Consider the following 14,086-nt stretch of genomic DNA (forward strand, 5'->3'; position numbering starts at 1 on the left):
CAATAGTTGGCGTTACCTATCAAAACTCCAAATCAATCCGAAATTCAATACAGAGAATTAGCATTTACCTTTGCATGGCTAATAATCAGGACCTGGGTCCAATCCCGTGAGATAATAGGCTCGGATCCAAGCAAACAGAACGGTTCCAATTACCAGTCGGTAGTGTGCGGTCGTGGATTAATTCGGTCCGTGTGAACACGCGCCTGTTTCAAACGAGGCTTCAGCCGTTCAAACGCTCCCCCGCGCTTAGGGTTCGCAGATCACAGTAACAAAATTCCGAAGAAAATCTTTGTCTTTTTGGGTATTTTGTAGTAGTATTGTTATGTATCGTGGAAATTAAGAAACAAACACTAATGAGTGTTAAGCCTAGTGCGTTTACAGCAAACTAAGCCAGGTAAGCTGCCTTGTATGAAAAACTAACTTATTTTAGCTGGCGGCAGACTTTCAGCTTTATGGCAAAGCGCCTCTCTGTCGCTTGTGCTTCCACTTGCGAATTTGCACCAGCGCAATATTTTTTATACTTTATTTGGTTCTTCAGACATTTGTAAGTAATCCTGACCCCAGCATTGCGGACAAAGCCCAAAATTTTCGGAAATGTTTGGAAAATTCCGTACGAATGGCAACCCTACCCGCGAGGCCGCGATCCAATTTTCCTTTTATGTGCGAATGGGAGATGGGACAGCGTAGGACTGTAGGGTGCTCACACCGCGGTTGTATTCTACTAGACTTCGTTGTATTCTCCCCGATCCCCCGTTTGATGGTTTCTATAATGTGGGAGAATGAAATGGAATGTTCGTACGTCGGGGTTTGTTGACTGCAACGCTGTTTTGTTTTGTTGTTTCTTGTAATTGGCTTGGATTTTTGAGGCTGTTTTCTAAAGAAAGATTAGGTGGTTTTATTTATTTACACTCTGTATAGGCGTTCGACTATGTACAGGAGTTAACCTCAGGCATTTTCTACCATCAGGTGTGGCAGAGATGAGAATTGTAAAGCCAGGAGACACGGAACTTATAAAAGTTAGAGTGGAAACCATTGAAAATGTACGCCTTTATGTATCTTAAAATTACTCTCGTATTTGAATAATACATAATATACAAGTCCTGTAGAAAAACTAAATGTTCTGATTATATTTAGAACTAATTTCCTTTTGCGTTCGTACGATTGTAGGTAGGTACCTACTCGTATATGTAATAAACATGGTTTTACTACTTCCTCGACACACGTAACAATGGATCATATCGCGCATACAAAGTTGACAGATAAGACTTAGTTATTATTGTGGCTTGTGTTATGTAATACTTGCATTTACCCACACTTTAACTAGAAGAGATAGGTAGGTATATAGATATATAGTAAGTACAAGGCGAATATGAATAGGGCCGTCGATATAGGGCACCCTAGAAGGACATATAGCGACCATATTATCGGTATATTAAAGAAGGACCAAATTAAAAGAATATATACATCCGAAATGAGTACCTCCTCCTTTTTTTGAAGACGGTAAAAAGTACCCTTAACCGACTAGCATGCATGTAAAGACTGATGACTGTTGATGAAGCGAAAAAGGTATGTAAGAGTCGTTGCAATTGGCGGTCCATTGTCTCTGTCTAGCTTTAGCTTTCGAAAAGCTTTAGCTTCTAGTTTTAGCTAGGTACTTAAAAGGTGTATCTACTCTTTCTGCAACCACTTAACTGATTATAGACACTATTTATTATGAGACGTATTATGAGATGTATGCATAAACAATGATAAAATATTACTTATATTTTCGTACCTATATGCATACCTACCACACCATTATCAATTGATATGAAATATTGTTACTATGGGAACGAAAATAAAAGGCTTATTTATTTATTTAATATGCACTTTCCATGTCCTATGAAAACATCGTATTCAATATAAACAAAAAGAAACCTTATCCAATTCAAAAATAGACCTAAAATCCGATGCTTAATCTGCAGTCCAAACAACAACACAACTAAACACTTTATTGATCCTAATAAATAAATAAATGCAAACCTTTTTCACTTAGCACCCTGATTTTATAACATTGGTCGGTTGTTCAGTATAATTTACACTCAATTTGTCAGTCAAATGTAACAGACTGACATAACAACTAATTTATTTATTGTGAGTAATATAATTTATTACTGATACTCATTTAGTCATTTCATTCATTTATATTAGCTGTCATTTCATCGGTCAGTACCTTTATAATATAGTTTGAACACTTTTTTAAGGCGCGAAAATCATCCAATTCCTTCTCCCGCCTTGGGCGAGGCGAGAGGAAGTGTTAGTACTCTTACTGACTAAAAACCACCCCGTTCCTATACTCTTGCTTGCTTGTCGAACCGAGCCCCGGTAAGCCCACTAGGTGCTCCCCAGTTCCGGATTGTTAGAACCTTTAAAGTACATTTTGATGATATTTTGATGATTTTTGTACAAGATTTCTACCCTTATCCCGTGGTTTTGGGCTAATAATATATCTTTTTCTTTTAATTATGTAATTCAGTAGCTGTAGTAGGAGTTTGCTTTACGTTTAAAGTAATCAAAACGAGAACGCGTTCGGCGCTCTGATTCTCCACTCACTCCGTACTAAGAGTACAGCTACGTTTTATAAAGATTTTTTATTATTATAAAGTTGATTTCATTAAGTACGAGTATCTCTTGTTGTTCCCAGTAGTAGAAATGTTATGTTACCAGATTAGATTAAAGGAGAGCTTTTTGCTATTCATGTTGCTGTTTACGTTTGTGTATCTATATAGTAGACTTAGTTAGAAAATTACCATTCATGTCATTTAATGGTTACTTAACCTAGTCCTTAGCAATTGTTCGGAACAAAATCTTTATTAAGGAATTGTTTAAACAATTATTAAATGTCTCCAAGAACGGCAGTAAATACTTTACTTTTTTAAAGTTTCAGGCTCTTACCAGTCACGAAGACAACCACTAAAGCAATTTCGGTACCCTTAGTATGAGTTTGGTTTATTCGAGCCGACCAATCAGAGCGCCGAATGCGCTCTCGTTTCGATTACTTTAAACGTAAAGCAAACTCGTACTAAGGGTACTGGACATTCCTTTACACGCAAAAAGGGTGTTCAAAAAATAAAACGTTTTATATTTTTCGAATAGATTTTATTCTTACAGACAATTCCATTATACTTTTGTATGTGCTAAATACAGACAGACAACAGTATGTAAGTACCAAATATTAACACTTATATATAAAAGTACATACATAATATATAGTGATTCTGTTCCAAATGTAATGGTCATATCTCCATTGTGCGGTTGATCGAAAATTAATTCTATTATTATGCCTATAAAGTTGTGATTTATGTGACAGCTAGGTTTTGATTGACAATCAACAATAATTTATTTCAATAAAGTATATTTTTAAGGTCAGGTTGGTCTTTTTGCTTTTCAGATATCCATTCCATAAAGCTAGAAGAAGTTTTAGATTAATTTAATCAAGCTTTACTTGACGTTACATTCTACAAAATAATTTTCAATGCGTCTTTTCTTCAATCTCGCAAACGACTTGACAGATTCCGATAAAATTTTGTTTACAGATAGACCATGTATTGGATCAAAAGGACGATTTACCCAAGTAACGCGGGCAAAGTGCTAATTTTTAATTAACAATTGCAATAATAAAGTTGAAATTTCCGTATGTATGATTTAAATTTGATTTATTATCAAAACAAAACTATAATGGGTAGCTCTAAATACAACGATACTTATGTAAAGTACCCTAATTAAGTACATAATATCTTAGACGATACATTTATATATACAAATCGATTATTTACAACATTATTTGATGGTTACTCTCTAGTAGATTGTACTTAAATAACGGGTAAGATATCAATTAATAATAAATATACAAAAAAATGCTGACAATGTGTCTACTTATTATAGGAACCAAAATTATTCTTATATAAATTATGCTTAGTATGTAACCCATTGTAAATAAATTATTCTTTCTATTCAACTTAATAAATTATCTATTACAATATCTATCTGTACATTATAATATTAATATTCACAGTGTCTTCCTTATTCACAAATATATCGATTAATATTAGTTAAGCAAGTTATTTAAACTAAAAGGTTTCAAAAAGCAAAGATTTATTTGCCACGATTTATGAACAACCATAAACATTAGGCTCCAGTTTCGCGGCAAAAAATTGTGTGGTCCACAGATTAGCGAACTTTTTTAAAAGGTGATTAAGTGTTAGACCTACTTTGATATTCCACAATATTAAGTCTTACTAAAGACTTACAGTAATACCAGATCGAAATCGATCAAAAACATAATTGCTCCAATGAGAGAACATGGAAAATTAACCTTTATAGCACCAAATAGCAACAGAAAACAAACTGGTCAGCCACAGACTGCGTTAACATAAAAAAACAAACCTGATTCAAAGCGGGAGACTCCTTAACGTTCACAGAAACTAAAATCACATCAACACTGCGTCTTTTTATAGATAGTTCGTCGCATATGTTAGTTAATAACACTGCTAAAGTCCACTTTATAGCCCGTCGAGCCGCATCAGTCGTGGAAGTCTCGCGGCTCCGGCTTGAGCTACCACACCAGCCCCTCAGGGTGCAGAGGGGGCGGCCCGTCGCCGAACGTGAACTCCGGCGAGGATGGCCGGGGCAGCACCAGGTGGTCCGGGGGCGGGAACTGCTCAGGAAACTCCCCGCCAGGAAGAGTCTCCATGCCGCCTGCGAAACGACCTGCTTCCGTTACTAAGCGCCTGGTACATATTTTAATGCGGTGGTTAGATTTCTGATGTGATTTGTTTGAAATTACCAAGCAGAAACCAAATTATCCAACAAATATGGATTTATTTTTCAGTGTATGCTTATCTATGTCAAAAACTTTACAGTAATATGTACTAATTCACCAACATTATTTTAACCATTACATGATCTGACATAACACAAACGCCACTTCAATTTCAAAGTCGCAAAAGACATATAAAATTCATAATTGTCTGTGTTCACGCGTCTAAGACTCCCGGTCTGAGGAGTTTCGCTCGAACAAGCCATTATGGCTGAACTTGGCCCTGATTTGAAAATTGCGGACAAGATACGTGCACGGTACTTTGAAATAATAGGAATTTGAAATCGAGATTGACTTTGAAACTCGTCAGACATCTGGTTCTGAGAATATTAAGATAAGTATGATGATTGTATGGCTGTTAAATATGAAGTTCTTTGTCAAAAAGTCTACCAACCTGGCTGATTAAAAGGCATGGCCGGCGGTGGATGGAAGAATGGCGCATCATGGTGGAACGGCGGGCCATAACCAAATTCGAACTTTCCATCCGCCGTCGCGAAGTACGGAAACCCCGGAGGCCCCTCCTCCAGTCCTCCCGGAGACAGGTTCATCGGGAACCCTCTCATCTTGCGGGAGGACCCGAAAAACGGACCCCGACCCATCGATGTCAGCTGTTTCAGACGACGCTCTTTCGATCGCTTGTTTTGGAACCACACCTGTTGAAGAAAAGGAATGATTAGACTTCGTAGTGACGAAACATTGCAAATGATTTAGTAAAATTGTAAAGTTTTATACTTTAGATATTCTAAAGGAACAGAAAAATCGCAAGGCGGTCACGTAATTTTCATAAAATTCGAAAGTTTTCATTGAATTCGTTTATGCACGATTCGTAAAGCGACAACGTCCTTCAGCGAGCAGGCGTCAAGAAAAATAACAGTTCCTAATAATATCCACATCGTAAAGTATAATAACAATAAATGTTTGAGAAAAGCGAAAAATAGTGATGTGAACTGCTCTTTCAGATGACAAATAAAACTTTAGTGTCAGACCACATTCTGCGGTCTGCGTATTTGTTATAGCCGATGACTAAGGCAGTTCCATCTAGATTTTTATGAGCACTACGTACTCGTATTGTACATGTTCCCACTCTATAGCAATGTCCAATACTTAAATACATTGGCTTTAGTCGGTACAACGTTCATTTTTGATTACGTAGAGGTAATCGGTTAGAAACAAATCGACATACTAATCATGCAATTACCGGATCGTTTAGCAAACCGAGATTAAGCAATCATCGCGTCTAATCTGACAATTAACTATTTTTCGTCGTTTTTCTGGTTGTGAATAGTTTTTAGGAATAAAGTTGTCTCGTCTCGTTCACGGCGCGTTACTGCGTCGCGTGCTGATCGCGTCACTAATCTGACTTGTGTAACGGCTAGATCGCACGGCCGGCGGTGTATCGTGTGTGCTTGCCATTATATTCGCTCCGCATTCAGTGTGAGCCGTGCCTAAATATTGCTCGGCATTGACACGCTTTGACACAAAGGCCGAAGTGACCCTTGCTTGTAGAAAAATGAGGAGTGAGAGGAAATTATCATGTTTAGAACAGATTCCCTAATTATTAAAATTTGTTCCCTATAACATTTAGCAAAAGGTTGCTTTTTAGGTAAAAAGCGTATGACTAGGTAATCGTAGTAATTATTTCAATGCTACTGGCAAGCATTTGAAATATCCTACACTACCTAGGTACATAAAATATTAATGAAAATTATACCTTAACCGGTTAAGATATGGTATTATTTTTACTGACACCACTTATAGTTATAGCCTTAGAGTCGTTTTGAGCAAATAATTCTTGGTTTAGTTGTAAAATTTTACACTTATCGGAGTTAATATTGCGAGCAGTAAAAACTATGGAGTTGCAACTAGTTGCAATTATTATAAAAATATTGTTTTATGGAGTTCTCTTCACTACCATGTGTTTATAATATTAAAACTTTAATTCGATTAAAATAATAGACAATAAATACACACATCTGCCTGAACGTGTACTTTTTCTGTTTTTTGTTTTCATTATTTTCCGAAGGTTCTCAATTACTTGGGGATTTTTCAATGGCCTATTTAATTGGATGATGGTGTAAATATTAACGTAAATAGATCAATTAACTTCGAACTTGATGTGATTCGTCAAATCACAACCCTATTATAAAAGTAATTAGAAAATATTTTTTGTTACAGAAGCAATTAAGTCTATTTTCGTTTGCTAAAACATTACCATTACCATGAAACAATGTATTAGTTTCGTTGCTATTTAAAAATATGTTAATACGCACATTTATATTTGTCATTTAGAAACACAACGCCGTAAATTACAATCAAAATTTTGTTTGTAGCGGCTTCCAACTGTGTGGAGCACATCTTTACTATAAATTGCCATTTATAAATGATAATAAAATCATATGAAATGCTATGAAACAAGCGGCACACTGTAGGACCCATAACATTCGCGTAACGTGGCCTTATCATTGAAAAAAAAAACATATGAAGAAAACAAGAGCGTTATTGTTAAAGGCTCGCGCGCGCTAGCCCCGCTGCGCAGGCGCACGCTTTGATCGCGCCGCCGCCGAGCCCACGCACGCCATTTGCACAGAAATCACATTTACAACCTGATCCAATTCTGTTGCATAAACTATTGATTAATGGACATAGTAAAAGGCTAAGAATTTTGTCTGTCGATATGTCTATTAGTATAGCAATCTGTTTTAAGGTCATTTTTTATTAATAACAAGATAAATCATCAACTTATTGCCTTAATATGGTCGAAAAATTAGAGCAGCGATTAGCATTTTGCGCGAAACCCGTGTAGCATGGTTGAAGGCGGATACTTGATCCCAATGGCAATCAACATAGCAACTGCGTATGGGCTTTAAATATCAACTTACTATCTTCATAATGCTTACCGGGCTAAACGGACCACCGGCCAACACTACCGGTAACCTATAATCAAGTATAGAGGCATTTTTTGTCGTCAAAATGACTCGAGATCACCGGCTACGCAAATGGATCAGTCTCTACCATTAATCTGTGGTAGTGTTTCCTTCTTTATATACCGTTTTAAAGAATGAACCACGATTACAGTATAAAACTACAATTATCATTAAATTCATTACCTAAGAAGCAATAAAACTGTTATGTACAAAACATTAGCAACACCTCGTAAAAATGTTATAATTCAAAATGAGGAATTATTTAACAATAATTGTATTATGATATTATTGTAATGGCAATGATTTTACATTTGTTTTACCGGTCTGTTAATTTATGCGTTTGTTTTTCCGAGTGCTCATTTCAAATTGTAGGTAACTGAGACAAATGAAAAACATAAAAGCTTCAAAGAACATAGAAAAATGTGAAATATTTTTAAGAAAGAACAAGCTTCATTTATCTATTGCACAACAATTCTGTTTTGACATTCCAAAATGTACATTAATTTGTATAAAATAAACATTACTTTGATATGTGAACGTAGCAAAATAAAATTTATTTATGTATTTCAAAATCTCAAAGCCATACTCGCACAGAGTTCTCTCATCTAAACGCCGATTTTTTTTGAATTGGTTTGCCAATTGATTCTTAGAATAATTTTGAATTTTTGAAAATTCTTCCATATTAAAAACTGACAAATATCAATTTTATTCTACAGATAAATAAATTTAAATACGGTCCTAATACAATCAGATTAAGCTTATGCCTCTCAGACTTAACAAAATAAATAAGATTAAATCACTATTCCAAATGCCAAAATTGAAAGCATCAACAACAAAAAAATAACAAGGCCATCCCCCAATAAATCATATCATAATCAAACATGCTAATTTTAGAATGGCGTGAAAAATTATCATAAATAATTCGCACATGATACACATTTCTGTTAAATAGTTCATGCATAAATCCAATCAGATGTTTCTTTGATTAAGTGTCCCCGTTATTAGGTTTTGATGTGGCATTCAAACACAATAAATTATATTTCGACATTTTGTCCAAGTCCAATCAACCTTTACAACTGGTACAGTTATAAATGAAAATGTCTGCCATCAATCAGATTAAAGAATACCTTTAAGATGATTTCGCGAAAATGTCACTTGATATTTCGATCTATATTTTATGTAAATTAGAGGTTTTCTCTTTTAGAAACATTTGTGTTAATCAATAAATTATGTTTTGCAAACTGTGATGTCTTTATCATATCGTTAATCATCTTGCTTAAGTTACTTTTCCGCAAACACTAACGAAGAGACAGTGTTGGTACAGATTTGTAAGCAGTTTTATTAATAAAACTACCTAAAAATAATTAAATTAAATAAAATTTTATTAAAATAAGTAGTTTATTTTGATATGATATTAAATTCTTTCTAAATGCCCTTTTCACTCCTACTCAAGTTTCTTTACTGTGACTAAACTTAATGTTCTATTTCTACCACCCGTATGTGTACAATAGGATGCAATAAATACTTGAATACTTGAGAAACACTGTCTAAGAACATTCAAAGCAAAATGTCTATCTCTAAACAAAACAATTTTACCGTGACGCTACTCAGCTGATCCTAAATTGGCCTGCTCCGTTGCCTAACGTCCAAGCTTATCGTTATTGCCTTTTATTACTTAATCACACCAATAGATCAACGCTACAAAAAACACGTTACCAGTAAAAAAATATAATACACGAACTATTAAAGTTTTACTCATAACCACGTGATTAGAGCAGCCCTGTTATTGGCCACTCGACCATAAAAATAATAACATTTGATGCGTGTTTTCTAAGAGATATACTAGTGAAATAACAGTAGCGTGAAGTGTTATGGTCGTTTTTGGTTAAGTCTAGAATTCTGTTAGACTGTTCTGAAGATAAAGACTGACTTTGGAGATCTGAATGTATCTAGCTGTCATCTGCTCTCCAATATTTAACTTGTGGCTTGTGGTAAGTCATTGCTAGGTAACATATCACCGTAGACCACCGTACAGAGTGAAAATGTGTTTTTTTTAAGGCTTAGATATCAGACTTGCCGTCTTGGGCAAGGCGAGAGGGAGTGTCAGACTCTTACTGACTAAAAACCACCCCGTTCCTACTCATACTTTTCGAGCCGGAGCCCCTGTAAACCCGTTAGGCAGTCCGGAGCTCCGAATCTGGCTTCACTATATGTTAAACCAATACTTAACAATGAACATAGTATAACAATACTAACATAAGTCAAAACCTCCGATTTTTACGAATAAGGAAACAAATATGTTCAAAAATAATTGTTCTTTTCGGCATCCTCTTATGTTTGAGACCATATAAAGCTATGAATATTCAACACTAAAGCATGAGTCACGATTAAATGCCCAAGTCTCTACCGCTTTGAATATTTTAAGGCCCGTGTCTTACAAATGATACCTTTACGGCCTAAACTAAACTGTAGCTCAATAAATAAGTACAAGTATTAAAGTACGAACTTGTGCACTGTTTTAAGAAGTATAGGAAATAATTACGATCCACATTTAAGGATAAGATCACTAAGCTTTCTGCTCTCGGATTTCCCTTCCTAACCTATGTTACTTTTCAGCCTCCTAACTGGGTATCTCCGAACAAAAATGGAGCCGTAAAACACTTCACTTATTTTGTGTTTAAGTAAGTTGGCTATCAGATGGATGACTTAATATTGTCTAAAGATTTGTATATTATAACTCTACACGTCTGAAACTTACGAATAGTGAATGCATCATCACTTTACTGCCGAACTTAGGACCTCTATTAATCCAGATTCACTGCATACTAGTTTTAAGAAACAAACTTCCAAACTAAGTTTTACAAAGAAGCGTTGTGATGGCGTAGGGTGACGATGTCGGTCGGTCCGCCAGGACTGTCTCACACCGCGGGGCGCCCGACGAACATGCCGCGTGGTGTTAAACACTATATTTCATACGTCGACCGCTGTGAGGGGCCATTCTCTTATCCTAACCCCAACGCCTAAGAAACTCATAAAATCTTAGTATTAACTACCGAGATATAAACAAGGATTAACTGTGCAGCTCGTAACGCCTTCGGATTTTGCGCGTGATGTTTGTTGCTAATTTCCAAAGAGTTTGGTTTTAATAAAATCTCTTAGGTCGTGGATGCAACCCTAAATCTAGTACACGATACTTCTCTTATGTCTGTGTCTCACCTCTTTAGCTTCCAAAAAGGTAGCTTACGAGTATTAAGCCAGAAAACAGATCTGCGATACACAATGTGTTTATTACGTCTCATATAGCGGCAGGCAAGAGGTTAAACACAAGTTACAACGCCTATGAGTCGCTAAGCACATTGTTATAGGTACACTACTTACAAGCCACAACTGAGAATTTCTAAAATCTTGTTCTATAAATACACAACGCCTGTGAGTCCCTAAGCGCATTGTTATAGGTAGGTACACTATTTACATGCCAAATGTGTGAATTTCTAAAATCTTGTTCTATAAATATTGGTTTCTGTCTCTTCAAAATTCCAAATCCGACATCATGTTGCGATGGTCCGGTCTAAGGCCAATATACCCCAACAAGTTATTGCAAGTATTCTCACGGAAGTTCACTATAAAACTGTAAACCCGTTTTATATTTTGTATAAATTAGCTCCAATAACTGTCTGGGCAGTCTGCTAAATATTTTAAGAATGTTTTAAATGAGCGTCGTTTAGGAATAGGTATGCTATTTGTATTTTCTGTCACTTCTTCAATACCAAAGAGGACTGTTTCTATCTACTAGATACTGTTCTATTCCCCACATAAATAAAATGTTGTTTTTAATTTGATCTATGTATATTATGTTTTCCTTTGTGTTAGCATCACAACAGAATCACCCAGCCGGCTTGAATAAAGAGATGATTAATAAGTGATCGGGCTGGACATTGTTCTGCGCGCCCTCAATATAAATAACGCCCGAGAGACGAGCCTACCTGCGCACCAGGCGCCCCCCAGTGCTAATGAGTCGACAATACCAAATACAGGATCCGAAAGAAAAAACCACAGCAGCCGATACAAAAATAAATTTGCTAAACTCATACATACGAGTATATGGCTACACTACATAATTTCTACTCCATTCACCGTGTTTATACCAATTCAATTTTGCTCCGACGCTAACAGCTAACATTTTGCACAACACAGGTAAGTCAAATTAATCTTCCTACATAGGCGTACAAATGCTAGATATATGAAAGCAAACCCAATTTAGGCTTAAGCTTACGAGTAGTTGCGACACGGCGCAATACCTAGAATCGGATGTGTAATCTAGCGGGTAAGGTGAACTAGTAATTTGGGCTTAGAGCGTTGAGAGGCGCGCGGCGGGCGGTCGGCTCCCTACAGGGCGCGACACAATCTACCTAACAATAATACACGAACAGTTGTGCTGACCGTATTTTTGTTTTCGTTTTTCGTTCCGCCATAAACTTTATCGTGTCATGCGCCATGTGGGACGTAAACGCGAATTTTGGGCACCCTCGCGATACTCGCGGAATATTGATGAGGACGGCCGCAATTTGTTCGATAATTCATTATCGTGTATAGTCTTTATTTTAGCATATTACAAGAGGAAATGATGTATTGGTAACTTGATAGCAATTTTGGAGTCAAGTTCGATAATAAAAATGTCGGAAGCATGGCAGAGAGTAAAACAAACGCAGACGTTGAAATGTTGAGAAACTGAACAAAAAGAGTATGGCGTCTGTGAAGACGCGACCACAGGGCGAGCGCACCTCATGCGCCATCTACCGCCAATTGGCGTGGAGCTCGCCGAGGTAAAAGTAAATTGTTTCCACGCGAAATTAAACAACACGAGAAACTCTTACTTCTTTTATAAAGGGGACATAAATTGGACGGGATGTTATGAGTAATTTTTAATTGTTTTAAAAAATGTATGTTCTTGTAAATAAATATGAAGTAAATGCCAATGCCTTTACTTTGACATGATAGTTCACAATTAAATGCTATAGAATTATATCACTAACCCACTTTTTCTGTTCACGGTCAATATAAGCGCAAAAATTGCGTTCTAGACCGATGTTAGATATTACAAAATCGTGATCGGGGTCAATATTAATCAGGGTCACTTTTAACTAGACATCTTACTTGTCATATTTTGAAACAGTTAAAATATAGAATAGGGACGATGACGGGTATGAATATTAAAAATCAGTAATTAAATATTATCAGACACAATATAAGATACTTAGAAAAATCTAATCAAAGTTTAGAAGTGGCAGCAAATACGTCATTTCTAAGTATAAAATATACCTAAAAGTGATGTCACGCAATATTTCAAATTGATATACCTGCAAATGTATTTGTTTCCGTAAGAAAATAAAAAATAAGTGTGAAATATTTTAAAATAATTTACAAAATAGGAATAAAAATAAAAATTTGTCATTTACGCTATTCGATAACATTATCTGTGCACTAATCAGAAAAAAAATGAAACGTCAAACTTTCCCGCCAACCCGTTTCCTTTGACAGATTTATTTAATTTAAAAAAGTTAAAACAGTATGTTCTCAATGTTCACAAAACTAAATTCACCGTGTCGGTATACTTTTTTAGCGACTCGGCACCAATTTGTGAGTTGTCTTATTTTAGTTAATTAGATGTTCTCGAAATAAGTGCATTAACTACTTGTTGCGTTATTTGTGTAGCGGTTGATGCGTTTTTATTTTCATACTTGTAACATTTTATTGCAGCTGTCACGTGGTTCTGGTTTGTAGAAATAGTTATAAATAAACATATGAGGACATTTTTAATGAAATATGGATATTTTAGAAATCTCTTTACTTTTTTTAATGGTCTAAGAGAGCTTTTCAAGTTATGCTTTAAACTTTTTCCAATATTTGTTATTATAGGTACTTTTTCTTCGTCTCGAGAAAGTAGTTTTTGCTTCGAAGGACATCTTAAGCAAGTAGTTACATAACTACTCAAAGTAAAATCGGTTAATGTTCATCACGATCGCATAAAGCACGACCCATTTCTCTCACTAACAAGATTCCATTTTTAATTTCTGATAAAAGCCGCAGGAGTATGTAACCGTTCCACCAATCACCATCGAGAATGTATAAATCAAACTGTTATCAGTTACTGTTCTGATAACGCACGCTCGTGCTATTGGTCACGCTTTTCAAGATGGCGGTCTTATCTTAGTTCGTTTTAGTGTTGTAGGTTTTATATTTAACGGCCTCAGATAAGCTATCGTTTTGCTGTTGTTACACAATAAAAATGCGATGTTAAAGTGTG

At 35.8% G+C, this 14,086-nt stretch overlaps 1 protein-coding gene across 7 annotated transcripts in view; it reads right to left on the reverse strand.

Moving 5' to 3' along the window:
- Positions 1 to 3,116: 3,116 nt before the first annotated feature.
- LOC118274815 (LIM/homeobox protein Lhx1) overlaps positions 3,117 to 14,086 on the reverse strand; it is a 61,929-nt gene continuing 50,959 nt past the window's right edge. For 4 of the 7 annotated variants that reach the window (XM_050696781.1, XM_050696783.1, XM_050696785.1 and 1 more), the window contains exons 6-7: positions 5,253 to 5,511; positions 3,399 to 4,749 (exon numbers count right to left, since the gene is read on the reverse strand). In XM_050696781.1, the coding sequence (XP_050552738.1) occupies positions 4,595 to 4,749; positions 5,253 to 5,511 (414 nt within the window). In that variant the 3' untranslated portion in view covers positions 3,399 to 4,594. Of the gene's footprint in view, positions 4,750 to 5,252; positions 5,512 to 14,086 lie in introns of all 7 variants that reach the window. The other 3 variants (XM_050696786.1, XM_050696784.1, XM_050696782.1) reach the window with 2 other exon arrangements.

The sequence above is a fragment of the Spodoptera frugiperda genome, chromosome 11 (genome assembly GCF_023101765.2).
Source record: "Spodoptera frugiperda isolate SF20-4 chromosome 11, AGI-APGP_CSIRO_Sfru_2.0, whole genome shotgun sequence".
Lineage (NCBI taxonomy): Eukaryota > Metazoa > Arthropoda > Insecta > Lepidoptera > Noctuidae > Spodoptera > Spodoptera frugiperda.